The 25,991-nt window shown below is 32.1% G+C and overlaps 4 protein-coding genes across 10 annotated transcripts; all 4 read right to left on the bottom strand.

The window, feature by feature from the left end:
- Positions 1 to 436: 436 nt before the first annotated feature.
- LOC101498825 (RNA polymerase sigma factor sigF, chloroplastic-like) lies at positions 437 to 5,509 on the bottom strand. 3 transcript variants are annotated; one of them, XM_027332942.2, is made up of 10 exons: positions 5,491 to 5,509; positions 5,119 to 5,242; positions 4,428 to 4,579; positions 4,135 to 4,259; positions 3,836 to 4,024; positions 3,445 to 3,733; positions 3,124 to 3,354; positions 2,429 to 2,569; positions 2,019 to 2,219; positions 437 to 911 (listed from the first exon to the last, which is right to left on the bottom strand). In XM_027332942.2, the coding sequence occupies exons 2-10, from the start codon at positions 5,168 to 5,170 to the stop codon at positions 624 to 626; spliced, it is 1,668 nt and encodes a 555-aa protein (XP_027188743.1). In that variant the 5' UTR covers positions 5,171 to 5,242; positions 5,491 to 5,509; the 3' UTR covers positions 437 to 623. The 3 variants fall into 3 exon arrangements, with proteins under 3 accessions (XP_027188743.1, XP_073222738.1, XP_027188744.1); XM_073366637.1 differs by having other exon boundaries at positions 4,428 to 4,546; XM_027332943.2 differs by lacking the exon at positions 5,491 to 5,509 and having other exon boundaries at positions 4,428 to 4,546; positions 5,119 to 5,397.
- Positions 5,510 to 7,346: 1,837 nt separating this feature from the next.
- On the bottom strand, positions 7,347 to 13,331 carry LOC101498248 (OVARIAN TUMOR DOMAIN-containing deubiquitinating enzyme 12-like). Of its 3 annotated transcripts, none has more exons than XM_073366682.1 (11): positions 12,930 to 13,308; positions 11,353 to 11,713; positions 11,107 to 11,255; positions 10,575 to 10,648; positions 10,279 to 10,333; positions 9,713 to 9,787; positions 9,515 to 9,588; positions 9,392 to 9,440; positions 8,695 to 8,779; positions 8,202 to 8,258; positions 7,347 to 7,787 (listed from the first exon to the last, which is right to left on the bottom strand). In XM_073366682.1, exons 2-11 carry the CDS (start codon positions 11,684 to 11,686, stop codon positions 7,726 to 7,728), a joined length of 1,014 nt encoding a protein of 337 aa, XP_073222783.1. In that variant the 5' UTR covers positions 11,687 to 11,713; positions 12,930 to 13,308; the 3' UTR covers positions 7,347 to 7,725. The 3 variants fall into 3 exon arrangements, with proteins under 3 accessions (XP_073222783.1, XP_004493983.1, XP_027188781.1); XM_004493926.4 differs by having other exon boundaries at positions 11,353 to 11,764; positions 12,930 to 13,306; XM_027332980.2 differs by lacking the exons at positions 7,347 to 7,787; positions 8,202 to 8,258 and adding an exon at positions 8,939 to 9,010 and having other exon boundaries at positions 11,353 to 11,764; positions 12,930 to 13,331.
- A 3,644-nt stretch (positions 13,332 to 16,975) lies between these two features.
- Positions 16,976 to 21,095, bottom strand: LOC101497713 (serine/threonine-protein kinase PCRK1-like). Of its 3 annotated transcripts, none has more exons than XM_004493924.4 (6): positions 20,922 to 21,063; positions 20,501 to 20,576; positions 19,620 to 20,017; positions 18,652 to 18,912; positions 18,126 to 18,248; positions 17,065 to 17,966 (listed from the first exon to the last, which is right to left on the bottom strand). In XM_004493924.4, the coding sequence occupies exons 2-6, from the start codon at positions 20,520 to 20,522 to the stop codon at positions 17,451 to 17,453; spliced, it is 1,320 nt and encodes a 439-aa protein (XP_004493981.1). In that variant the 5' UTR covers positions 20,523 to 20,576; positions 20,922 to 21,063; the 3' UTR covers positions 17,065 to 17,450. The 3 variants fall into 3 exon arrangements, with proteins under 3 accessions (XP_004493982.1, XP_004493981.1, XP_073222750.1); XM_073366649.1 differs by lacking the exon at positions 20,922 to 21,063 and adding an exon at positions 20,712 to 20,731; XM_004493925.4 differs by lacking the exon at positions 20,501 to 20,576 and having other exon boundaries at positions 16,976 to 17,966; positions 20,922 to 21,095.
- Positions 21,096 to 25,033: 3,938 nt separating this feature from the next.
- LOC140919851 (uncharacterized) lies at positions 25,034 to 25,357 on the bottom strand. The gene has a single exon (XM_073366527.1). It carries the CDS (start codon positions 25,355 to 25,357, stop codon positions 25,034 to 25,036), a length of 324 nt encoding a protein of 107 aa, XP_073222628.1.
- Between the last annotated feature and the right edge of the window lie 634 nt (positions 25,358 to 25,991).

Raw genomic sequence — 25,991 nt, 5'->3', positions numbered from 1 at the left:
CTATATGCAAAGTAAAAAGTTACTTAACTACTACCAGAAATTGCTTGGGCCTTTTCGTCTACGATAAAGTGAACAAGACCGTGTAGGACTTGAACGCCATTCAAAAACTTCTTTTCCAAAAGCAAAGTAATTTATTCCCGAAAATATCTTCAATTAATAGTTTAATATCTTCTATAAGCCACACTGTGTGTGGATATTTCTGAGAGAAAAATTTGTATTCGAAAATATACTTTCAAACAACATCAAAATTGCATTTTACTTTTTTTTCTCAAACATATGTTTTCGAAGTGAAAATAGAGAGTGAGAAAGCAAGCAGTCGTCAAATTCCATCACCACCTTTACATAGTACCCTTTTTAATAACTTCTTACACGATATTTTTCTTTTAGGTCAATTCAACTATTAAATTAAAAATATTCAAATATATCAAATTTACAATAATCAATTCAAAATGCGAGCAATTGATATTTCATTTTATCACCTTATTTTTTCGAGTAATATATATCTTATTTTCTATCATATATATACTTATGAATATCTAAATAATCAAATATTCATAATATAAAATTTGATATCTACCATATAATCAATACAATTGCACAACCTTGGTGTATGCATTCACCAATTATACAATCAAGTCTACGTATGCATCAAGCTGTTGACTAACAAGGTTCTGCTTGAGCTTGTTCAATCCTTGGCTCTCCAATTGCCTGACCCTTTCCTTACAAACACCCAACACCTTGCCAATATCTGACAAAGATTTTTCGTAGCCGTCTTCAATCCCAAATCTCAGCCTTATTACCCTCCTTTCTTTTGGGTTCAACACATTTAAAAGGTTGCGTACGTGGCTCCTCATTAGTTGTTTCGCAACAGATACATTTGGGATTTCAATTGCAGAGTCTGCAGTAATCTCCTGTAATTATAATGAAGACTTTGGTCAATTCAGAAAAAAGTAGATGGTCTATCTGGTCATATGATATTCTCTGAACAGCCTAACAGAATTTGACATCCAAATAAAATGAAGATAACTTGAAAACAGTGTTGCATGGCAACTAAGGCCAAAGCCCAAAACAAATATGGGAAAACATGAATTCCGGATTGTCACCTCTGTGCCCTTGGGCAGCCGGAGACAATATGAATGGCTACTTCAATTAATACAAGAGAATCTCAGCCTGTTGGTATATCTATACAACAACAGCAAACAAGCATTTTCTCACTAGTTAGCAATTGGACTACCCTCCATTTGATCTACTCTCTTAATTATGGAATCCACAGGTCTCGTTCACATCAAGACTTAAATGGTCCAACTTCTATAAGGAACATAATAGAGTTAAGTGACTCGAGTCCAATCAGTACCACAGGCACATTTAGTAGGTTTTGTTCATGACATAGTCTAGTTTAGCCCTGACAGGAGGATTGACCTCAAACAAGATCAACGTAATATTTCACAAGGCTTAATGCCTATACAATGAATGTATATGTTTATTTGAGAAACAAAACATATAATTTGGTTCAGTTTACTCCCAAAACACTAAACCAAAAGAGTGAGGAATGAAACCAAACCACTTGTTTTGTTAAACTGGTTTACTCAATTTGTTTGATGCACCTATTTTTAGCTAGTATGACATGCTTCCCAGGCTTATCCATACTAAATTGTTGGAACATGATTTAGCATCTCCTTCACACCACTAAAAAAAACAATTTGGCTGTTGCTGACGGATCCTTCCATCACCCACAACAGAATGCAATAACTGTGCAAATTTAAGATGATTCTTGCAGTCAATTACATTTTGTTTTTATTTGCAATTAGGATTCATCCAATTTGTTTTAACTGTTATCCGCACAAGCAAAAGACTCCGTGTAGACACTCACCAATACAAAACAGGGAGCTGAACAACATTCAGCTGTTCTAAACAACCTATATATCAAAACAGACAGTTCCTTTTCACTGTTTTCAATTTATAGATCTAGTAAATGATATCACTGCAGGGAAAAATTGATATTTACTTTAAGGCCCTACCTGGAAAGTTGTATCCTGATCTGCCCACACAGCTCGCTCCATTGAAAGTGGTGTTCTTGCAGTAAATAGCAACATTTCCAACTTATCTACTGTAATTCCTACTTGCCTTGCTATTTCTTCTTTGGTGGGATGAAGATTTCCTTCTTTAATGTATGATTTCTTTGCTTCCGTAACCTTGCCCAAAAGGGTGTAGAAATTCTCCTGAAAATAATATGCTGGTACCAAGTTATCGAAATAGAACTGATGTTTGCTTTACAAATAATATGTCAAAAAGAGATTGATACAATGGTAGTGTTATTTTATTTGTCCATATACAACAATTTCATGAATACTGTCAATCTATACTTCGTTAAGAGGAAAGCTGAAGTTTAGAAAACTAGATTATAAAGAAATAAACTAATTGTTTTTACCGGTAGACGGATTGTTTTGGAATGCAGAAATAAGGCCCTCCTTATTGTTTGCCTTATCCACCAGTAAGCATAAGTACTGAACCGGCAACCAGCTTTGGGTTTGAACTTTTCAACACCCCTCATAAGACCCATACTTCCCTCCTACAATTCCGCCGCAAAAGGAATGTTAAAGATTTAGTTGCTAATTGTGTCATTAAAATAATTACTGCAACAGATCTAAAAATAAATAATAGAGATCCTTTAACTTAACCTTTTCACACACAATTGCAGCTCCTACTTTAGCCAAACATTTATTTGAGGTTTTTATTTGTTCAGAAATTATTTGGAATACAAATATCGCAAACTAAGTATTAATTACATAGAGATATGAAAGAAAAAGGAAATACAAATAGACTTTGGTAATGGAGAAAGAGTGAGGCCCATCACCCAAGTCAATTCTGGAAGGATTAGTTGGGCTCAACATAAAAACCTAATACGGTGTCTGAGTCTATCAATTCGAGCCACCCACCAAGCTATCCATGCATCAAACCCAATAGGGTTGGGCATGAAGGGTGTATTGGAAAAAAATTCAAACCCCACATTGAAAAGAGTTTGTAAAGAGTAACACCCCTCACTTTACAAGCTGGTTTAGTAAGGATAAGTTGAACCCAATATACAAACCTAATATCGGAGACTTCTAAGTTTTTAGAGGATACCTGCAATAAGTCCTGAAGACTGAGACCACGCCCCTGATAATATTTAGCTATGTGAACTACCAGGCGTAAGTTGGCATTAATCAGCTTATCTTTGCTTCTGTTACCACAATGAAGCCGTGCCTGAAGGGCACGACAGCTAAGGCCCACGCCATCTGCCCATTCAGCCAAAGTTGGTTCCCTCCCAAACTGAGACTGAAGCTTGATGTTTGTTTCTTTCAATCTAAGTAAATCCTGTTACATATTCTCCATATTATGGCAAATGAAGATCCTTAATTGAGCATACAAAACATTAAATGAAATATATGGAATTCTGAATGGCACCTGTATCTGAGCAATCAATTTAGACTCTTCTTCAAGGTTCAAAAGTCGCTTTGTTTCAGGGCCCCATAAGAACAAGCGCAGGGGGTCATTTCCCTCAAGCCCTTCTTTTAACTTTTTCTCTATTCGTAACCTTCTCTGTACATCAAACTTTCTGGTTAGGTACTTTTCTTCATCAAGAACTTTTGACTTTGACACTTTTCTCTGTTTAGATCGCCTTTCTTTAAGCCGTGTTGACCTCACAATTTTATTCTTTCCAAGTGAAGAGTGGGCTAAACTTGTGGAGGCCAGACTGAATTGCAAATTTTAGGCATTATTATCAACAAAGTATTGTATAAACATATAAAAGAACCAAATCAAGGATGCCAAAGTCAACCGCAAAGCTAGAACTAACCCCAGAGGTAGTGGATCATCACTATTGTCATCAACCTCAATCAATTTCAACTCTTCAGCCGCTGCAGCTGCTTGTTTTGAGGCAGACAGAGCTTGCTTAGCAAGAGAAAGTGCATTCCACTGGAAACCATCAGCAGGTTGCGTAGTTGAAGAAGAAGTGCCAAAATCCTCTGTCGCCGAAGAAGCCAATCTGAAGTAGACAATACAAGAACCCTATTAAAGAGACAGCTTTTGATGTGCAAAAATTCAAATTAGCAATTACAACCGGTAAAATTATCATGACTGATCAATTTATCTTACAAGTTCTGTAAATGACACCGAAGGTGCAACTGCCGCATACAGTTATGCACCGACTCATCAACATCCCCAGTGTTGTTTTTCTCCCGAACTGAGGCCACATCCATTACCCTTGTATTCATGGTTGCCTTAAGTAAAACAAATGAGTGATAAATTGATAACATGCAGAAACAATTGGAACATTACACACAGACAAAACCAAAAGGGTCTCAAAAAATGAGAAAAAGGATCTGATTATATGCTTTTAAAGAAGGTTGAGTTTGACACAATTCCGTATATGAACAAAATCTAAAAACCTGGGATGTCTTGTCTTCTTTAGACACATGAAGTAGAGGCTTATACTCATCGCGATGCTCTTGCAAAAGAACTGAGGTAGGAAAATACTGAGCAGCAAAACTAGAAGACCAAGAAGTAACTGCAGGAGCAGCTTGGTCAGGAGGCATCATAACTGCACAATTATAAGTATAACACATTCTCAACTTAAGACAAACAGCTGAATAGAAAATAACCATTGGAAACACAGAAAATTTAATTTGAATTAAACAGAATTAGGATAATATATAACATAAACAGTACAAAGTTACGTAACACTGACACTTCATATTGAAGGTGTGTCGGGTCAGTGTTTAGCATGTGTCAATATCTAACTGAAACAACATGAGCATATGTAACTGCATTCAATCACTTTTATTTTAGTGTTTACGTTTCAGTATCAGTATGAGTGTGGTATCCGTGCTATATAGGTAGAAAGCATCTTGTGGACCGACACATTATTGATTTTCCATCACCAAAAATCCTTAATATCAATTTACCTAGTGCTAGATTATACTTCAATGGTTACTTACATATTCATAATTGTGTTTTTCAATAATCAAAGCCAACTTATGAATTGAATTTCTATCATTAGATTCACAAAGGGACACAAATTATCCAAAATAATTATAATAACCGGAATTCATAAAATGAAAAGAATAGCTAAAAGCTTACCTGAAGGGGAATGAAGAATTCTAGAAGGGAAGGGTGTAGAGGGAGAAAACATAGTGCTTCAATGACTAATTACTACTACTATATTATGCTTCTTCTTCCCGTTGTATCTATGGTTTCTACTTTCCTGAGGAACAAGGAGTTATTTCAAATGGATAATAATTAATAAATTAAATTAAATGTGTAGATATTAGCATGTGCGTGAGAGAGAGAGAGAGAGAGAGAGAGAGAGCCAAAAGCGTAAGGCTTTCTTTTCAGCATCTCGACTTCCAAAGAAATAAAGATATTTCTAATTTCTATTGCAAATTAGAATGGAATTGTGACACTAACTGGATCACTCGGATTCAAAAGCTCAAATTGAATGGCCCAACTTACTATATTTTTGGGGAACTATATTTTCTCACCCCAAAAACCTCTTAAATAACATTATATGGTCGACGTGTTGCTCAATACCCCCCAAATCTCAGAAGAGAGCATTCGGGGAGTTCAAATTTTAGCCCATTAACACTACCGGAAAGCGTAATTCTGTTAGTTGTATTTATATATTAAGATAAAAAAATGAGGGGTTCATTGAGAAACTACCTTTTTTTTAGCTCTTATAATCTGTTTGTTTTGAGAGAGATGCAAAAGAGAGAAAGAGGGATGAGAAATTTAATTAATTATTATACTAATTAATTAATACTACTAGTATTATTATATAAATAAATTTATGGAGCTGGAGAGATAAAATCCTAAACAAACATACGTTTGTTAATTTGACAATTTGAATTATATTTGTTAGTTAGTTTAATTAATTAAATTATAATAATAATCTTCATAATTAAAATTGAACATCGTTAAAATTAACCTAATTAATTGAATTACTCCCCCAAAAAATTGCATTACTCCCCTTAAAATTGAATTACTAGTTAAATTAAATTAAATTAAATTAATTTTGATTGACGTTTTTAAAATAGAGGTATTATAATCCTTTTAAAATACTCAATACTTTTTTTTTTCTTATTCCAATCAACTCTATTTTTTACAAATTTTTATTTTTATTTTTACATTCTCTTCATTTATTTATTTTCTTTCCACAATCAATTGCAGTCTTGTGAGTCTTATTGCAAAACTTACCCATACTAATTGTAGATAAGAGAATTTCAAATTCGAATCTCCTTGCTACTAACATTCTTACTAAATATTTACTCATATTTTTAAAAGATTAACTGGTTTTGGAAAGAGTATATCACTGATTTTGCTCATTCGGCGACATGATTATGTTGGCAAGGACAGCTTTGTTTCATGTCAGTCCTACTAATTTTTATCATATCCCATTTCCGTATTGAGATTCTCATTATGAATGAAATGTACCAAGTTGCATCCTTTCAACAAAAAAAAAGAGAGAAGAGTATACGATGTGTTGGATTACCTTTTTTATTACTAAGTTGCCACTCTTTAATAATCGAAGTGAGTACAAATATAAAATCAAAGAAAAGTGATGTAAATGTTAGATGATCCCCAATTTTATATTTGGAAAATTCTCTTCCAGGTTTATACTTCCTATCGTGAAATAATAATAATAATAATAATAATAATAATAATAATAATAATAATAATAATAATAATAATAATAATAATAATAATAATAATAATAATAATAATCAATGACTTACCCTACTATGATTCAAAGTTTTACACTACTATTAATCAATATCTTGTTGCATCATTAAAAATGTCACTTTAATAGAATAAAATATATCAAAATAAATATCATTCTTAATTTTAAATACAACTTTAATTATTATTTTTCTATAATACATTTCAATTATTATTATTTATACAACTTTCAGAGTATTATTTTATTTTACATTAATGATAATAAAAAATACAACAACCTTAAAGATGAATAATTTTATAAAATATTTTTATTCGGTCATTTTTAATATGTGTAAAAATTTGAAACAGATAGACGAAGTATTTAAAAAGTTAAAGTATAGGTAGTTGTCAATGATTTATTTTACACATGATGAGATTAAAACAGTTTAAATTCCAAAAGCTAACGAGTCCAAACTAATCAAGATGGAAGTTACTGTAAACATCCATTCATCTTATCTGCTTTAACGTATTTTTATCAGTCAGAAGGAAAAAAAAACACAAGAAACAAACTAAGGCCTAATCCTAACCATCCCCAAGACAGCAAGTAAGACGCTGACCAGTTGCGAAGGGCAATCATTCTAAAGAGTATGAGTGAAGCCATGAACTATTGAAACGCCATATTTAACCTTTGGTTTCTTTAACATAGCATCCAAAAATGCCACTGGGGTGCAGCTGTAATTATCAGCATACCCAGATTTATAATTAAATTGAAGAAAATCAAATTAATTATTATGATTGACATCCAAATTTCCTTGTCTCAGGAAATCACGCATTGGACGTAGTCACGCGATCTGGATCTGGACCGTAGGATCAAAATTGGACGGTCCATATTCTAATTTTGATAAATCAAGTCTAAAATACAAAGTTATAATGAGAACTGTTCGATGTTGATCCGGGGTCCAGATCAATTGCGTGAAAGTAGGGAATTACAAAATGGGTCAAGGTGTGCTCTCTATCTAGCCAACCAAGTCTCTAATTTCTGCTCCCAAAGCTCCACCACCTTTTCTTCTTTCTTGACTCACTTGAAGCTATATCTGAATCAGTAGGGATAATATATAAATTAAAAACTTTTATGATATAACTTTTCTTCAAAACTTTCTCACAAGCTAATTTTTTTATCTTACCAAAGGGAAAAACTTCCCTAAAGTAAATTAGTTTATTTTGAAGTGCATAAGTGAAGATGTATCCATCCTTGAATATCAATAAGCTAAGGTCGTGATATCCTTAAAATCAAATAAAAATTGGTGCACTTTGTGAATAAATTACTTTATGCTACACTTTTTTTCAATATTGCCATTTTTTTCAAAAGCACTATTTTATTACCATAAAAAATTTCAAATGTATTTTAAATATAAAATCTTTTTCTGCACAAAAACTTGTTTCAGTCTAGCCCATTGATTAAAATCATTAATCACGTAGATTCTGAAATTAAAATTTTGTAAAAGTACCTCCTTGAGGGTAGATGGAATTGTAATGCACCTCTGCCCAAAAACTCAGAAAAATCACTGGAAAAAACAGACAAATTAACCAAGTTGATTATATGATAGAATCATAGAACAAAACACAAATCTCCTAAATCAATTAATACCAAAAAAGGAAAACTTGTCCTTGGCATACAAGTAAATTTAGTAATATGATACAAAATAATGACCACACATATGGAAAATTTATTTAAACAGCTTCTGTTGTCGTATTTTGGACTTCTATCACAATAGAAACATATCCAAAGGCAACAGCATCCTTCAGAACTATTGCATTTTGGAAAGCAAGGCATTACTTAGAAAGAAAGAAAAAAAAGGTCAAATTGCAGCGAAGGTTCAAAACGATTTCAAAAGAGAATATGACATGAATGGAGTTCAGGAAGTAAAAGAAAAAATTTAATGAGAAGAAACAAAAAAATGAAAATTTAGTCTCTTAAGACTCATCACAAAGAAAACTAACCTCCTTTAGGCTTCTCAAAATGAGGAAGTATCTCTATGCAACAGGTGTCCTTAAAAGAAGTCATGACAAATATTCTCACACCATACTGAAGGAAAAATAAAAGAAAAATTCAAAGGTATTAATATAAATAAAAAGGTAAATCATTTCATAGCTAAAGACATAGAGTTAACAATTATATCATCAACCATTGAAAATATGATTCAGGTAGAACTACAAAATGGGAGGGAGGGTTAACAAACCTTACCAGGCAACTACATCTAAAAATTGATATACCCACACTTTAAAATTCATGACTTATTTTTTCAACATTACAAGCCTGCATACAAGACTCTATTTATTAACATCCTTGAAATATGAAGGGTATGGATGGCAGCAGAAACTATTACAACATCCAAATGTTCCATTTTATACATAAACTGATACAGTTTGGTTGTCCACAGCCAAATTAAGTCATCCACTCTTGAGAAGAATCAGAGATGATGACTGTAACAAAATAATGGTTAACCTAAAAGCAAACAACCAAACTCGATATTTCAGGCAACAGCATGGGAAATTAAATGGTCACATCATCAATGAATTATTTCTCTAGGTGTTTGGCAAATATCTTGTTTTCCAATAAATTAAAGAATAATCGAACAAGTGCGGCTAAAAAACGAGTTATGTGGAAGAGTACTTAGTTAAGTAGTAAAAGTCATACCGAATCTGCAGCAGCTTGAAGAGTGACATGATCACCCCATTCTCCACTCCTGGTTGAATTTACAATAACATTAAAGGGATTTTTAAATAGGAAAAAAAAATACAGAAAAGGAGAGATTTTTACTTAGACATCTTGTCCAAATAGTCTCCATATTCCATCGGAACATATCCATCATAAATCGTTGGACTAGATTTGAGCTGATTAAAAAAATTAATTCAACAATCAGAATCTAAGAATAATTGCACAAAAGCAGAGCAAATATTGTAAGCCAGCAAAGCAAAAAAAAAAAAAGAGAGAGAGAGAATCAATTAAACAACAAACCTGATTGACAACTTGTCTTCTCACAAACTTGTGGTGATCAGGTGCATGATACAATTGATCCGACAGTGCACGGAACTGCGGCGAAATGAAAACAAAAATTATAATACTAAATTTACTCTAAATATAAAGTTGACACTGCAAAATATAATCATTATTATGTGATTGGGAAGTGGGAACATTTTCTAGGTTAGGTTAAGTGTGACAAGGATCTTTGACTGCTTAAAAAATCTGAGGCGTGTGCGTTTGAATTACAGGAGCAGAAACTGAAAATGGGGGTGATGAACAATAAGACCAAACTTGATATTTAAGGAACTTAAGTGGAGGAGGAAAACTGGGAAACTACAGATTCCTATACCTACTTCCGAAGGCTTGGGAACCTTTCAAAAATTAAATTAGAATATGGAAAACTAATTCCAACTCCAAATTAATATCTAGAAGACTTTCATGTTCACATAATGATAGTCGATATTTCTTATTTCTCCATCTTGATCCAAAATATATGAAATCTACTTTGCCACGTGGATTGTAAGAAAAATGAAAATGAGTGAGCATTAGAAGCAACAAACCTGGCAATTACCATCACCATGCACCTTGTGCTCCACAAAGTCATATAACTGCAATCTGGTCAAAAGAAAATGTACATGATGAAAAAATATTTCCATCGAACTAATTTATTTCCAAATTGAATAACCCAAAATGAAACCAATCTATGACAATAGCTCAAGCTTAAATAATATAAAGAAACCAAAAAAGCAAATGACAAAGAAAAACTAGCAAATATCCAATTACTGGAGAAAATAATCCTAGCAGGAACTGTATAAGTTTCTTGATAAAGAGAGAAAAAAATGTTTTTGATTAATACCTATCAAGAAGCCTTTGATGATCCGACGTAGCTTCATCAATTGAAGGAATTTCTCCATTAATTTTTGGAACATGCTACACAATTAATGGAAGGCAAGTTAAGCACCACAGTCCAATGCGTTTGTCACATAAATGGGCAAAATAAATGAACGTGCCAAAAAACCCCGTGACATGTGAAAGGCTGAAGGTTTAAAATAAGAGGATAAAGTTCATCAAAGAATAAGGAAAAATAACAACATAACTTGTAAAAATGGGTGCTTGAGAAACCATAGTAAGAAAACTAAGAATTTCGGTATCTATTTTGTTCTGCTTCCCAAATCAATCAACACTGCGTATCAGAGTAAAGTTAATTCATTCATCATTATTCATGAATACTAATGAACTGTAGCACAAAATGTTTCATCAACCACAACTTGAAATCATAAAAAAAAATATAAAAAAAAGATTATTTACTGTATATACCAATTAATACAATAATAATTTTTATTAAAGATCAGAAGTATATTAGTCTACATAAGCAGATGAGGACATACAGGAATAGGTATTATTTGACTCAATCTCTTCCCTACTTCATCATCAAGGGGATAATTATCGGTTATCTCCAATGAACACTCCTCTGTTTCAGTAGGACTAGAACACGAACTTTCTACGTCACCAACTCCTTCTTGGGCATAATCATTACCTGCGTGTGTAAAACATTTGATTGAATAAACAAACACCTGGTAAAAAGATGAATCCCATATATAATAAAGAAAAAACTGCTTGTCCCTTAATGATACCTCCTGAACAATAATTGACCATTGAAGAATCATGCCAATCATATGCAGGCTCAGTCTCAGTGACATGAAACTGATCTTCACTTGCTTGTAAATACCTTGAAGATTCAGCAATCGCTAGCTGTGAAAACTCTTCTTGAAGAGCACGCGCAATGATCTCATCATTCTCTACATGGTTACATTCATTATCATAATTACTATTGAAGTAGTGTCCATTATAGATGTCACCGGTATCATGTTGAACCATGCTGTCATAGTAGTCCAGATTATAACCAGGGTCACCGTCAAGAAGATTAAGACCCCACTGATAAACATCTGAGTGCTCGTATAAAACCATCTTTAAGCATTAATCTTGACAAGGAATCTGAAACCTTTCGGACAACGTCAAAATAATGTCAAACCAGAAATAATAGACCTGCATAAATAAGCTGTGGATGAAGAGATTGAAGCATACGATGAAACTAAGATAATGATACACAACTAGTCAGGAACAACTGACAACATGAAATAAGTCACCAGACCAGGTACTGCTTTTCAAAGTGCAACATTAAGGACCTAATTTGGAGGTGTAGATGCAAACCATAGGGTGTAAATCCTCAACAATAGAGGAGAGATAACAGTTAAAAATGTGGATAACAATTTGGACATGTAAATTTCAACATATAAACACTCAAAAATCCTTATACTTAATTCATAAATCAATGACTGTTTTGCTTTTAGCATTTTCATGATTGAAAATTGAAAAACAAAATGTTCCTCCACATTTGGAAGATTCTCTGTTAAAAACACAACCCACATAGCATGAGGCTACCTTTCCTTTCACATACAAAGTGAAGTGGAGTTGAGGTAACCAAAATAAATAACCAAGAGGATATAGTATATTGGAATCACGGTGAGCCATCAGGATTATGTTAAAGTCATCGTGATACCAATCATGCACTATAGTTGTATTAAGATTTTAAAAAGCAGTCTGCAACCGCAACTATGATTGCGACATCATGGCTTTTGATGTCTCTGCGATTGCAACACAGCCATGATCGAGGCTGCGTCAGCTGTATCAATAATCCGGACCTAACTATGACAGCAATTTAAAAGTATAGTCCCCAGCCCCCAAACCAACCCGTTTTCCCCTAATAAAAATCAAAGTAAAAGCAATTATTCATTCTCCACGTTGAACTCCATCACCAATATATATATATATATATAATCAAGCTAGGACCACTTCCCAGATGTAAGTCAAAATAAGAAGTTAACAAATACTAATTTGAATTCATTGATTCATAAAACTATATATTATTAATAACTTTCAGCTTTCAAACAAATCCCAATAAACAACAAAAAGGACCACTTAGAATAAAAAATAAAAATCACAACAAAAAATAGAATCCATCTACTGCATTCTTCATTTGTTGAGATCAAACGAGTATTACCTCGAGATTAGCGATTATATTAATACAAAAGCAACGAAACTGGACCGAAAATTGTTGGTGATGAAAAGATTCCAAGTTTGAATAAAGCAAGAAGTAATTGAATTACATGCAGAGAGAAAGCAATGAAGATGGAAAAGAGTGTTATCATACCTTGGAATCAGCAGCAAGTGAATTGAGAAAGCGAAGTTACAACAGAGAGAGAGAGAGAGAAGCGCGAAGAAGAAGAAGAAGAAGAAGAGATGAAAGGGGGGTTGTTGTGGAGAAATCAGTGTTGGTGCAGAGAAGGTACAATTGCAATAGATGACGAAGATGGATGCATTCAATTGAATGAATGAATTAATTTGAATTAATGTTATTTATGATTATGATGATTTTTTATACCAACAATTTAATTTTATTTGGAAATTAGTATAGGCGCACTTCAATTTATTCGTTCATTTCATTCACGCGCTTTATATACGCTTCGCCATGCCGTGAAATTAAATTGTTTCTTAGATTGCTTTAATTTTAAGGTTGTGTTAATTAATATAATATATATTTTATAAATATCTATTTGTGTGATGATAAAAATCGAGAAATGCAGGGAAGAGAGAGGTTGGATTGGGAAGAGAAAATCTGACTTCTATAAAATGGTGGAAGAAAGATAAGTTAAAAGATGTGGGGCCGACTAAAGATTCCTTCTCTCTCTATGGTTGAGAAGAAATGTTTTGGAAGTAACAAATTTTGTTATTTTCCAATTGGGCAGTACTTCTTAATTTAATATCTAAATTTGTCAATTATTTTTCAATTGTGTTAAGTTTTAAATTTTTATTTCTTCATTTAATTTGAATTGAATGGACTCGATTCAAGAGTAGATTGAGTTGGGTTGGCGAATTATATATAAATAGTAATATATATTTTATTTAAAAGAAAAAATATAACTAACAATGATAACAATTTAATTGAATAAAATATATTTAATATTTGAATGTCTTACAATCATAAAATCTCAATCATATCATTCACCACATTTTAGTTTACTAAAGCTACTATAATTTTTTAATAATAGTGTTTCATTTGTTTATTTTAGGGTACTTACTATTTTTAAATAAAATACTAAAAAAAGTGTTTAATAGATTTAGATGTAAACAAATTTAAACTAAATTTATTATGCTTAATATTAATTTTTAAAAAATATTAATCGATTGATATTAAATACTATAATGAAATATCTATAAAATCTATAATAATTATTGATTATTTTGAATATTATGTTTTATATTTGAATACGCCGTAAATTTATTTATCATGTTATCTAAATAAAAAAAGACTATAACAAATTATAATATATAAATAAATAGTATTTAACTCAAATGAAGCTTTCTTCGCGGCAATTTTTGTTGATAAAGTTTTTTCCCAATTGTATTTTAATTTACCCAACATTTTATTAACTAATAAAATTCAATTTATCATAAAAATTAATATACTTTATAATTTTTTAAAATATATATATATATATATATTGTTCAAATGACATACCTTACTTTAATTAAAAAAAACAAAATTATCTACAACAGAAGAAGAAGGTGGGTGGAGGCGCGATTGCGGGAAGTCTGAATTAGAAGAAGAAGGTGTGCGAATGTGCGACTATTGAAACAAGTGGGCAGCACGACTTTAGGAAGTTTGGAATAGAAGAATAATTAAACCCTATTAGACTGCTAGACTGTTGGACTACCAAATAAAATAAAAATAAAATAAAAACATAACTGCTCACTAAGTCGGATTTACGGGTCGAGGGTTAAAATCGTTGAACCTATTACCCGAACAGAATATAAGCGGGTTTCAATCAAAATTGATTGATTTGGGTCGAACTAAACTTGAAAGTGATCGGGTACAGATAAAAATCGGATTGAACTAGATTGAGTGATCGAGTTGGAGGATCAACCCAGAGCCATGTAGACCACTAGTACTTGTTAAAAAAATTACATTGAAAAAAATAATTTAAAATACACAATGTTTAATATATTTTTCAACATAATATTTTTATAATTAACAAGTATTTTGAAGATATTATGTTAAAGTTTGTAATAAGTATGATGTGATGTAAAGAAAATAAATAAAGTATTCTTATAAAAATTAAAAGGTATATAAATATCATAATTGTATTAATTTTGTATCAAATTTAGTATATATTTTTAGTTTTTCAAATTTCTTTCACTGTCGATACACTTTATAGAAATATGTGTGCATATATAGTTAGATTTAATTATATATAATTTAAAATATTTTAAAATTAGTTATCGTTAAGAACAAGATATAAAAGTACATAATAGTTATATAAGAATTTTTTTCATTATCATTTCGAGTTTTATGTTTTTCTTCAATTATTTATTTCTTTTATAGACTAGTTTATATTAAAAAAAAACTATTAAATGAGTTATAGAGGTACTAGTTCAATGAATAATTTATCATTATTTTAAATGATAAAGTTTAAATTTCTTCACGGACATTTATAAAATGATTATTAAAGATATAATTTTTATAGATTTTTTTAAAGAATTTTTAGTGTATAAAACTTTATATTATTAATACATTACGATTAATTATAATTTTTGTTTATTGTGCACAAGTAATATACTATTGTACCCTACATTAATTTATTTTCTACCATTTGATCAATAATCTCACCTTATCTTATTTACTGTGCAAAACTTACATTATTTGTATCCCATAAAGTTGGCCAATTTATATATATACCTAAAGAGGTTAATTATATGATGCACAAGTTAGTATTACATCATACACAGTTTTTTTTCTCTCACTATTTGATTATTAAATCTCATAATTAGATAAAATAAAATATGATTACATTTATTGATCTAACGGTGAAAAATAAATTTATATATAAGACAATTTTATTTGTACATATTAGATAAAACTATATAAACATTTTATTTACTAATTAAATTATTTTTATAATGTCAATCAATTATACTATCAAATCATTAAAAAAGTTTGAATTTTTTCTTTAAGTATAAATTAAATACACTTTTAGATGGATTTAGATTTTCTCATATTTAAATTAAAATATATACCATTAAAATATATTAGACTCGACTTATAATTTTTTAAGTTATTAATTTCAACAAAATTTTAATAATAAAATAATGAATATAATTCTCTTATGTTTGATTCAAAAGGCTAGGAACCAAATCCTTTGGGATAACTATCTACATTTTTCATCTTAAAAATTTTGTTTTGCAGAGGTGGCCTGGCGCGATTGGGTTGGGTTTGGATGGAATCTAAGTGTGAAAAGAAAACGACGGTTCGGATCTGTTGCTCAGTAAGGAAGTCAGAGAATCAACGTCTGTGATTGGTGCAGATTTCTCACAAATTAGCTTTTTCTTTCAGTATAAAAATATAAATTTAGTCAAAATATATACACTATATGGCATCTTATCATTTAATCGTTTTGGTCTTTTTTTTTTTTTTTTTTTTTTTTTTATATATAAAAAATTTATCCTCTTTGCTGAAAGGTTAGATTTCCATTAAGAGAGCAGAAATCCAGCACATCTGTTAGGCACTTTTGTTTTGTATCATGACTTAGTAAGTAAGTCATTTTACACTGTTTATATTTTGTTTTTTATTCACTAATGTTTGTGTTTTGTTTGTCCTATTCAATTAATAGATCGCATAAATTAAAAAAATATTTATAACAATATTAAGTATCGGTATATATCGACTAAAAAGTAAGTACGGTAATTTTTTTTGTCTGAAAATATCAGTATATTTATTATTATCATAAATATAAATTAAATGATTGTCTTATTTACTAAAAATAGTATTTATAAAATATTAATTAAACAAAAAATAAAACAGAATATTTGACACTTACTAAAAATAATTAGATATTATCGCACTCAAGAATATATATATTGATTATGTGTATCTTTTTGTATTACAATAGATTTATCAGAATCATATTAAATCACCGTGATATTAAATATACAAATATTAATTTTTCTTTTTTAGAATTAAAAATTATATGATTAGTCTGACATGTTAAACTTTTTCTTTTTTGAACATCCAATGTTAATCCTATTAGTAATGATTAGAGTTATATTGAAGATGAATATCCAACCTTTAATTTGTATCATTTTCTTTATGGATTATTTGATACTGATATTAATTTGTATCATTTTATTTATTTTTTAAAATGAACAATACATACATGATTATTTGATAATGAGATAACATTTACAAACACATATCAAGGAATAAAAATAAAAATGCAACGGCACAAAGATTATGAGAATTCTGAGCAAGACTTGCTTCTCTATGGATTTGAACTTGAATTTCCATGCAAGTGAAACGCTGCAAAACTTCTAAGGACCTTTAAATGTAACCAGTACAAAAATTAATTGTAACACTCTAAAACTATAGCTAAACTAACAACCGGTGTTTCACACCAGGCTCGGCCAATATGCCTATAGCATAACTATATGATTACTCTATCTTGTCTCATGAAATTCATAAACCACTCCTCCTAACTTCAACAGCATCCTGAAAATTTTCACAAATAGCTTGATAAAACAAAAGAACGTTTGGTGATTAGTAAGGAAGTAGCATATAATAGCATGTTTTGGAACAACATAGCATTGTGAAACATGAATGAACTGTTTTGCTTCCAAATCAACCTGTTTTTACAATCTTTGGTCTCCACATCCTAACAAACCAATTACTTTCTCTGTGCTTCTGATCCATCGTTCGTTTCTTGTTGTTGTTTGTTTCAGTGTCATGGGAAACTTCAACTCTTGACACGTTCTCCAAGGGTATCTGTGAATTAGCACTAGACGATAATCCTACTACTCCTTCCACCATTTTCAAAACCTCGCTCATCTTTGGACGACTTTTCGGGTTTTTAACTAGACATCGGTTAGCTATCGCAGCGAGTCTCTGGGCTGATTTAATTACTTGTTTCTTATCAAGTCTTGGATCCAATATCAGTTGAAATTTCTTTGCGTCTGATAGGTATGGCTTTATCCATTCCAACATTTTCTGTTCACCCTTGGGACGATTTCGATCTAAAGGGCGCCTACCAGTAATGAGTTCATAAAGGAAAATTCCGTAGCTCCATACATCGTTTTTTGATGTGAGACGTCCAGTGTGAACATATTCAGGAGATGCATACCCCATTGTTCCTACAACCTGACAAACATAAACAGCCATTTCAACATAAGCGGTGTATCTGAGTCACTAGATTCCACTTATAATGGTTGGTTGCTATTGTTTAGAAGAGAAAAATGCTAGTAACACACTCTCTAACAAATTATTGACAAAATTATATATTAATAAAAATATGTATACCGCTGTTGAGACATGAGTTAGTCCATCCGACGGTCCCAGTCTAGCTAACCCGAAGTCTGATAGCTTTGCATTCCACTGATCATCCAAAAGGATATTTGAAGATTTGAAATCTCTGAAAATTATCTAAACAACGTGCACACAGTTATCATTGCATTAACCAACGACATATATCTGAATAGTAGATAAAATATGTTTTAATAATTCAAATTTGGCTCCTTGAGTATCCTATCTTTTAGGATGGAATATCAAAATAGAATGTTGTTAAATACCAGCCGGCTATAGAGAGTGCTACAGCTTGGTGGAATTTGATATGATTGTTTGTTCTGTGATACGCTATTTAGTTCAAAATGTTATTAAATGGCGGCTATAGTGGTGCTATAGCACTGCTACATAGCAGAATTTAAACTAACTACTATTTTCCACGATTTGCGATCGACAACACTGCCTAAATGTGCAAAAAAACAATTTTCTAGACATGGCTTAATTGAATAGGAATTTTAGGAAAAGATATGGTATACACCTATACCTGAAAATCCATTTCCTCATGCAGATACGTTAATCCACGAGCCGCGTCTTGTGCTATTTTTAATCTCCTACTCCAAGGGAGAGGAGTCTCAGCTCGGTGAGATAAATGGTGTTCCACGCTTCTGTTTGGCATGTATTCATAAATCAGAAGCCGCTGGATTCCTCTTTCGTCATCATCGGCACAGTAGCCGACTAGTTTCACAAGATTGGGATGCTCAACAATGCCCAGAACATTCACTTCAGTCACCCATTCCCTATGCCCCTTTTAAACCAAAAGTGAAGTAACAAGATTAACACATAATTCCTGTTTTGTGTAGCAATCAAAGCTTCTCATTCAACAACAAAAATCTTCATGCCTCAAGTTAGGTTGACAAGATGTAAACAAACAACAGGAAACTTTTATTTTTTAAACCTAGCTAGAAAATCTTGAAGAATTGGAAATATAATTGTAACATGTGGCCATGTCTACATGAAGAAACCTATGTAACAATTCATAGCATTTTTCTAATGATGTATTCAATTATTTATATGATCTTAAAACAGATAATACACACAGCAGAGTAAAATAACTATACAGTAGTGGATGGCAACACTTATACTTAGACAGACACCTCCTATTATTGAAGGATCAACTGATTTGTGTAATTATCAATTTGAGGGTTTGTTTAGATTGACTTATTTGAGTTTATCTAATGACATAAGCACTCGTGACATTAGAGCTTATGAAAACAACTTATGACATATCAATAAGCTATTTTTGACTTATTTCTATAAACTCTACGAGATAGCTTGTGAAAACAGCCTATAACTTATATGAAAATAATTTGACTTTATTTTATCATTGTTATAGCAATTGCTTAAACATTAGCACTTATATTATAATTGATAAGTTCTTATCCCATAAGTGCTTAATTAGGCAGTTTATCCAAAAAGGGTTCGAAAGCAAAATAACATAAGGAATACTCTTACCTGAACTCCTCTTTTACTAAGTTGTTTAACTGCAACCTCAATTCTTCCAGAAGGGTCATCTACACTTCTAATTACTCCCTGATAGACACACCCAAATCCACCTTCTCCAAGCATAACAGATCGACTGAAATTCTTTGTGGCCGATTTCAGTTCAGATACAGTAAACACTCTAAGGTTGCTAGGTCTTTGGGACAAACTGGGAGACACATTCTTCCTAAGGGATTCCACGCTGCCACTGTCCGAGACATCCTGGGAATTCAATTCAGAACCGCATCTTCTACCTTCAACCTCAACATATGTGGAACTGTCTGACCGTCCAGACCCGGATTGCAAGCCTTTTGGTTCATCTTTCTTATCTCCATAGTGGAATGTAAAACACTTCATAATACCAGACCAGGCTGCATTTTCATAAAGGGAGACAATAAACTTGAGAAACACATTATATAGCCATTGCAAATCAATACTGCTACATTGCATGCAAGAGTAAATACCTAAGATAGTAATTGAAATTATAGTAATGTACCACCTTAGTCCCCTACATGTTTTAAATTTCAAAATGATCCCTAGAATGGCAAAATATTAATCAAATCCACCCTTCTATCTGAATATGTTATCAAATGCATCCCATACATTATTCACTTAGTTTCAAATTCACTCCCGATACTACCAACTTAATGTCATTTAGTCCCTATAAATACCAAGAAGGGACAAATTGATTAAAATTTTACAATTTCAAAGATCATTTTGAAATATCGATAATTCGAGGAACTATAGTGAACAGACATACAACTTCAAGTACCAATTTGGATATTTACTCCTGCATCTAAAGTGTAAGGTTATAGGATGATGAAAAATAATGAGATTAAATTCAACACACTCACTTGCATCAAATAAATGTACCATCAAACAGTTTCTGAATCAGAATCAGAATTAGAATCAAAAGCAGCCTAATTTCCTCTGTCAAGAATTCCAAATTCAGTCAAGCATAATTAATTAAACAAAATGTTATCAACAAATGAATGTTTATTTTTCCTCCTAACAAAAACTTAAGAAGTAAAGAGAATTAAAATATCAAAGAACCAATATCCTGACCTAGGAAGTTACAAAATTGGGCACATAGACAATATGTTATTGTTTATGGAAGTAAGAGTAAGAACACAAAATTTTCTAAAATTGGCTTCCACGGTGAAGAGTTTATTTATATATATTTTGGGTGATGTGGAATCAATTGGTTGCCCTTAATATGGTTAAAAAGAAGAAACAAAAAACAAAAAGAGAGATTGAAAGTTGAAATTGACCTACCTATATGGTGTAAAGAGAAAGTTGAGGTAGTGAGGATCCTCCTCCTTTGAATAAAAGAAGGAAGAAAGATTGATTGATTTTTGTTGAATTGAGTTCAATTGAAGAACTAGTACAGTATACCCGTGAAAGACGGAACACGCGGCATGCGTTAAGGTTAATGTCAACACAGATGATACATAATACATGTTGTACAAAAACAATAACCTTTGTCATGTCAATGTGAATGATGCATTTATTTATTTATGTTTTCACATTATAATAATAATGTAATTTAAATACTTATTTTAAAGGTGAAAAAAAATGAGGGTATCGGAGAGCAACAAGAGAGATTGTTGAAAAGTAGCCAAACAAATATCACATGGAACCAACCGACAGCAGCTGAACCAGTCACTCATCTTCTTCCACGTTAGGCTCCAGTCCCAACGTGTATTTTTGGAAATGGAAATCCGCTACTTTCATTAAGCGTGTTAAAAAAATCAAAAATTGAATCAAATTGCCGAACTAAACCGAACTGGTTTTGGACTGAACTGATTTATAAAAATTGAAAACTAAACTTTTTTCGAACTGATTTTTTAAAACAAGAACTGAACCGAACTGATTTTCAGTTTAAAAAATCGAACCGAACCGGTTTTTAATTTAAAAAAACTAAACCGAACTGGTTTTTATTTCAAAAAACTTGAATCAAATTTGTTTTTTATGAGTAACTAGGGGTAATTATGTAAAATTTGGACTATATGAACAAAAAAAAACTAAGTTAAACCGGTTCGGTTCAGTTCAAAATAAAAAACCGGTTCACCATTTTGTAAAACTGGTTTGGTTCGGTTTTTTGAACTGAAAACTGGTTCGGTTCATTTTTTCGAACTGAAAATCAGTTCGGTTCAATTTTCAAACGGTTCTAGTTCAGAACTAAACTTTGGCCACCCCTAACTTTCACCACCCTCTATATCAATATCAATGTGACTATTTGATGAAGAAACAAAATTAGTTTTTGTTGTTTCAATGTGTATTTGATGACATGAAGACAATATATCTTGCAAACACTTTGAAGTTCAAGTTAGTGTCTCATTGACAAGAGCGACATATTTTGAAAAACAATTTGTGTAGAATATTGACTTTAATTTGAGGTCAATTCGTCAACTCATTTATTGTTTGTGAACATTGTTTAATTTGAGGTCGTTATAGTCGACTTTAATGATTTATTTGTTTTTAGGATCTCATGTCATCTTGATATGTAAAGTAGATGTAGAATAGTATTTGTCTATTATCGAATACCCCAACATAAATTTGAGTTCACCCGATAAGTTTTTGTGTGAGATTTTAATTTTAAATTGCAAAGTTGAAAAGACATATTGAAAGGACACTAGTCTTTTGAAATAACTTGTGATGAGACATTATGTTTCCTCAAATGACACATGAAAATCTATTCATCATAGTGTTTGATTGCTCTAGGACGTTTCAGCACCCTAAATTGTGTTGTTCAAGATTGTTGTGTGTAACCAAACAAAACGTCCATTCTACGCTTTGTCATTCAAAATTTATGTATAGGAGGGAAGACTATTCTTATCACTTTTCCTTGTCTTTCATTTTGTTTGTTTGAAGAATTCTCAATGTTTTTGAGTTTTTGGTTTTGAATGTTTTAAAGGTATTCCTTTTTGTTGTTATTTTCCTATCCATTGGTGTGACTCTTTCCTAGATTCAATCAGTACTTTTTTTATAGAGCATTACTTTGTTATGATGGAGGGTATTTTCTTGCCATTTTCTTTTACTATATCTTACTGTCAATATATGAGGTATTGCACTTGATGATGATTTTGGGAGTGTTGGTTCCAAGGGATCCATTCACTTTGGTTATTACACCCCTAATAGTGGTGGTCCTTTTGACCCTTACATTCATCTCCCATTTTTACCTGTTTTTATCTCTCTAGAGTGCTTTGAGAGATGTTTTGGTGGATGTATGGTGTCCTTTGTCAACATTCCTTTATCTAATTAGAGGTGGAATAGTAAATAAAATCAATCACAAACTCATTTTTCTTCCTTTATTTTAGGCAGAACAACATGGTCAATGATGCACCACCTCCCCTAGGTGATTCTTGTTGAAACATGTTGTATATTTGAGAGGAATTGAAATTGAGAAGAAAAGAGAAGAAAATAGAAAGTTTAGAAAACGGAGATTGATTATCAATATGGAGAATGATTAACAGTCTGGAATTCAGTCAGTAAAATTATGTTTATGTCCTTGGTTCTTGTGGCTTTTATAGAAGCAGTTTCTTACTGTACAAGTTGTAACAACCTCAACTAACTTCTAACCATATTATAACTAACTAATTACAAATCGATTTGAATTACATCCAACATGCCCCTTAATTCAAAGTGATTCAATTGACATTAATACAATATTGTTCCTTATCTATTTGAACTTCACCCTCTTCAAACTTTTAGTTAGGATATCTGCGTTTTGATCGTTGATATCGCAGTGCTCTAGTTTCATCCTTCCTTCATCACTTGATCTCTTAAGAAGTGAAACCTTGTTTCTATATGTTTGCTCTTTCCATGAACACTTGGATGTCTTGCGCGTTCTCGGGCAAATTGTCCTTCTTCACCACACCGATAGCACAGTTTCATGCATTTTGTTGATCTGTTCAAATAGTCATTGATTTTCTTAGATTTCATCTTTATCTCCACTTTCTGATTCAACAATCTCTCACGAGTTGCATTTGTCACTGAAATCATGTCTTTTTTAGTCAAGGCACTCATGGTTAACAACACATCAACTTTTTTCCCTTTGCTGCCTTGACCAACTATAGTCTTTAATGCTTCAGATTTCATCTTCGTTACCAACTTCATGTCCTCTTTCGATAATCCATCTAGTGGCTGCAAATCAGTCTTGTTGCAAGCCGAACGAACAACAACTCTTGCCCTACTGCTAGGAGCTGCAACATGAGTCCTAGCTGCATCTACTGGATTTCCTTGGACCTCATTCTTACCATCATCACTAACATCATTCAGCCCAATTACTTCATTCTTTATGCGAGTAGAAACTGCAGGAACCCTTATCATGCTTTTTGGTGCACAATAGTAAGAGTAACTGAAACATTAACATCTTTGTTTTCTTGTTGAACATCGTCTACAACAACTCTTGCTCTTACTCTACGGTTGATTGTTTTCCTTTGAGTTGTAGTTTTACAAGTTGTGCGAGGTTGAACAATTGGGGTACTAACATCACCTTCCCTTGGATTCAACATCTCATCCAATCCTTCAACCTCCATCATTCTTGAAGATCCGATTGACAGTGGTGTTTTGAAGGTTCTGTTTCTGGACAATGGTGCCTTCAATATAAACCTATTTGCACTATCAAACATCTTTATTTCACAATGTTTCATGTTCATTGAATATCCTTTTTCAAGCAATTTTCCAAGACTTAACATATTGTTCTTCATTCTTGGCACATACAACACATCACATATGAAATATTGTTTGCCATCTCTTCTTTGAATCAACATGTTTCATACTCCTTCTGCAGTTACGTTGCTATTATCTGCAAATCTGATCTCTCTTTTTACCTTCTCATCAATGCTTACAAACCAATCTTTGTGTCCAGTCATGTGATTCGAACAACCAGTATCAAGAAATCAAAACTGAGACGAAGAACGTTCTTCGTTTTTAACACTTTTTCCAGAACGTTTTTGGTTTGTAGTTGCCATCAACAACACTTTGTCTGAAAACGGAGAATGTTCTCCGTTTGTGGTGGCCATCAATAACACATCATCTGAATCTGAATCCTTAACTGCCATTTGAGCTTCATCATCCTCTCTTTGGACTTTCTTGGATTTGCATTCATTTGCAAAATGCCCTCATTTTTTACAATTGTAACATTGGATTCCCTTCTTGTTGAATTTCTTCTTGCCATTCGAATTCTTGCTACTGTTATCACTTTTGTTTTGATTTCTTGAACTTCCAGCCTGTTCATCAGAATCAACAGTCTCTTCATCAGAATCATATTTCTTGTACCACTTGAATTTACCTTTGCCTTTCTTGTGCTTCATGTCACCTTGGTTGGTCTTCTTGCTATCTTAGGCTTGCACTTGAGATGTTGAGGTTACTACACATCTTTCTCATACTCTCAGTTCATGAGGTTTAAGAGAGCCTTGCAAATCCTCCATCTTCATCTTATTAAGATCCTTTGATTCTTCAATTGCCACTACTATGTGATCGTACCTTTGTGTTAATGTTCTATGGATCTTTTCAATAATCACCACTTCAATTAATGATTCACCATTTGTTCTCATCTGATTAACAACAACTTGCACACGATTGAAGTAATCTGTCACATCTTCATCTTCTTCCATCTGCAATAATTCGTATTGCATTCTTAGCATTTGGAGCTTCACTTTCTTGGCCTTTTCCCACCTGTATAGAATTTTACCAAGATCTCCCATGCCTCGTTTGATGTAGATGTCTTCGAGATCCTCTCAAAGTTGTTTGAATCCACACTCTGTTGGATGTAAAACAATGTATTGCAATCTCTTTTCTTGCAATCTTTGAAAGTTGTTTGTTGTCTTTCTATAGTATTCGCTCCAAGTTGTTCATAGACATCTTGAACAATCTCAAACACTTCTTGAGCTCCCAACAATGATCTCATTGATGCATACCACCTCTCTCAATTCTTCCCATCAAGGATTGGCAGATTCGATGGAAACCCTCCTTCATTCATGTCTTCTTTCTTTTCTTTCACTCACACTTGTGTTTTCCAATTTTTGATTCCTCCTCACACTTGCACTCGTGTTTCCCAAGAATTATAACTCAAGCTCTTGATGTCAATTGTTGGAACAAGTTGTATATTTGAGAGGAATTGAAATTGAGAATAAAATAGAAAGTTCAGAAAACGGAGATTGATTATCAATCTGAATAGTGTAATCTGGAGAATGATTAACAGTCTGAAATTCAGTCAGTAAAATTATGTTTATGTCTCTGGTTCTTATGGCTTTTATAGAAGCAGTTTCTTATTGTACAAGTGGTAACAACCTCAACTAACTTCTAACCATATTCTAACTAACTTCTAACCATATTCTA

This window comes from Cicer arietinum, chromosome 3 (genome assembly GCF_000331145.2).
Source record: "Cicer arietinum cultivar CDC Frontier isolate Library 1 chromosome 3, Cicar.CDCFrontier_v2.0, whole genome shotgun sequence".
Classification (NCBI taxonomy): Eukaryota; Viridiplantae; Streptophyta; class Magnoliopsida; order Fabales; family Fabaceae; genus Cicer; species Cicer arietinum.
The sequence above is the reverse complement of the archived record's forward strand: the minus strand, read 5'-3'. Positions and strand labels throughout refer to the sequence as shown.

Coding starts and splice junctions, on each gene's coding strand:
- LOC101498825 (XM_027332942.2), bottom strand. CDS start 5,170: ATGTTTTCTCCCTCTACACCCTTCCCTTCTAGAATTCTTCATTCCCCT. Junction 4,580..5,118: donor AATTCTTCATTCCCCTTCAG/GTAAGCTTTTAG, acceptor ATAATTGTGCAG/TTATGATGCCTCCTGACCAA. Junction 912..2,018: donor ATCAGGATACAACTTTCCAG/GTAGGGCCTTAA, acceptor TTATAATTACAG/GAGATTACTGCAGACTCTGC.
- LOC101498248 (XM_073366682.1), bottom strand. CDS start 11,686: ATGGTTTTATACGAGCACTCAGATGTTTATCAGTGGGGTCTTAATCTT. Junction 9,589..9,712: donor GAAGACAAGTTGTCAATCAG/GTTTGTTGTTTA, acceptor TTTTTTAATCAG/CTCAAATCTAGTCCAACGAT. Junction 8,780..9,391: donor TTCAAGCTGCTGCAGATTCG/GTATGACTTTTA, acceptor TTTTTCCTTCAG/TATGGTGTGAGAATATTTGT.
- LOC101497713 (XM_004493924.4), bottom strand. CDS start 20,522: ATGGTACATTTATTTGATGCAA. Junction 20,018..20,500: donor GGTACATTTATTTGATGCAA/GTGAGTGTGTTG, acceptor ATGAAAATGCAG/CCTGGTCTGGTATTATGAAG. Junction 17,967..18,125: donor TAACTCATGTCTCAACAGCG/GTATACATATTT, acceptor TATGTTTGTCAG/GTTGTAGGAACAATGGGGTA.
- LOC140919851 (XM_073366527.1), bottom strand. CDS start 25,357: ATGGGAGATCTTGGTAAAATTCTATACAGGTGGGAAAAGGCCAAGAAA.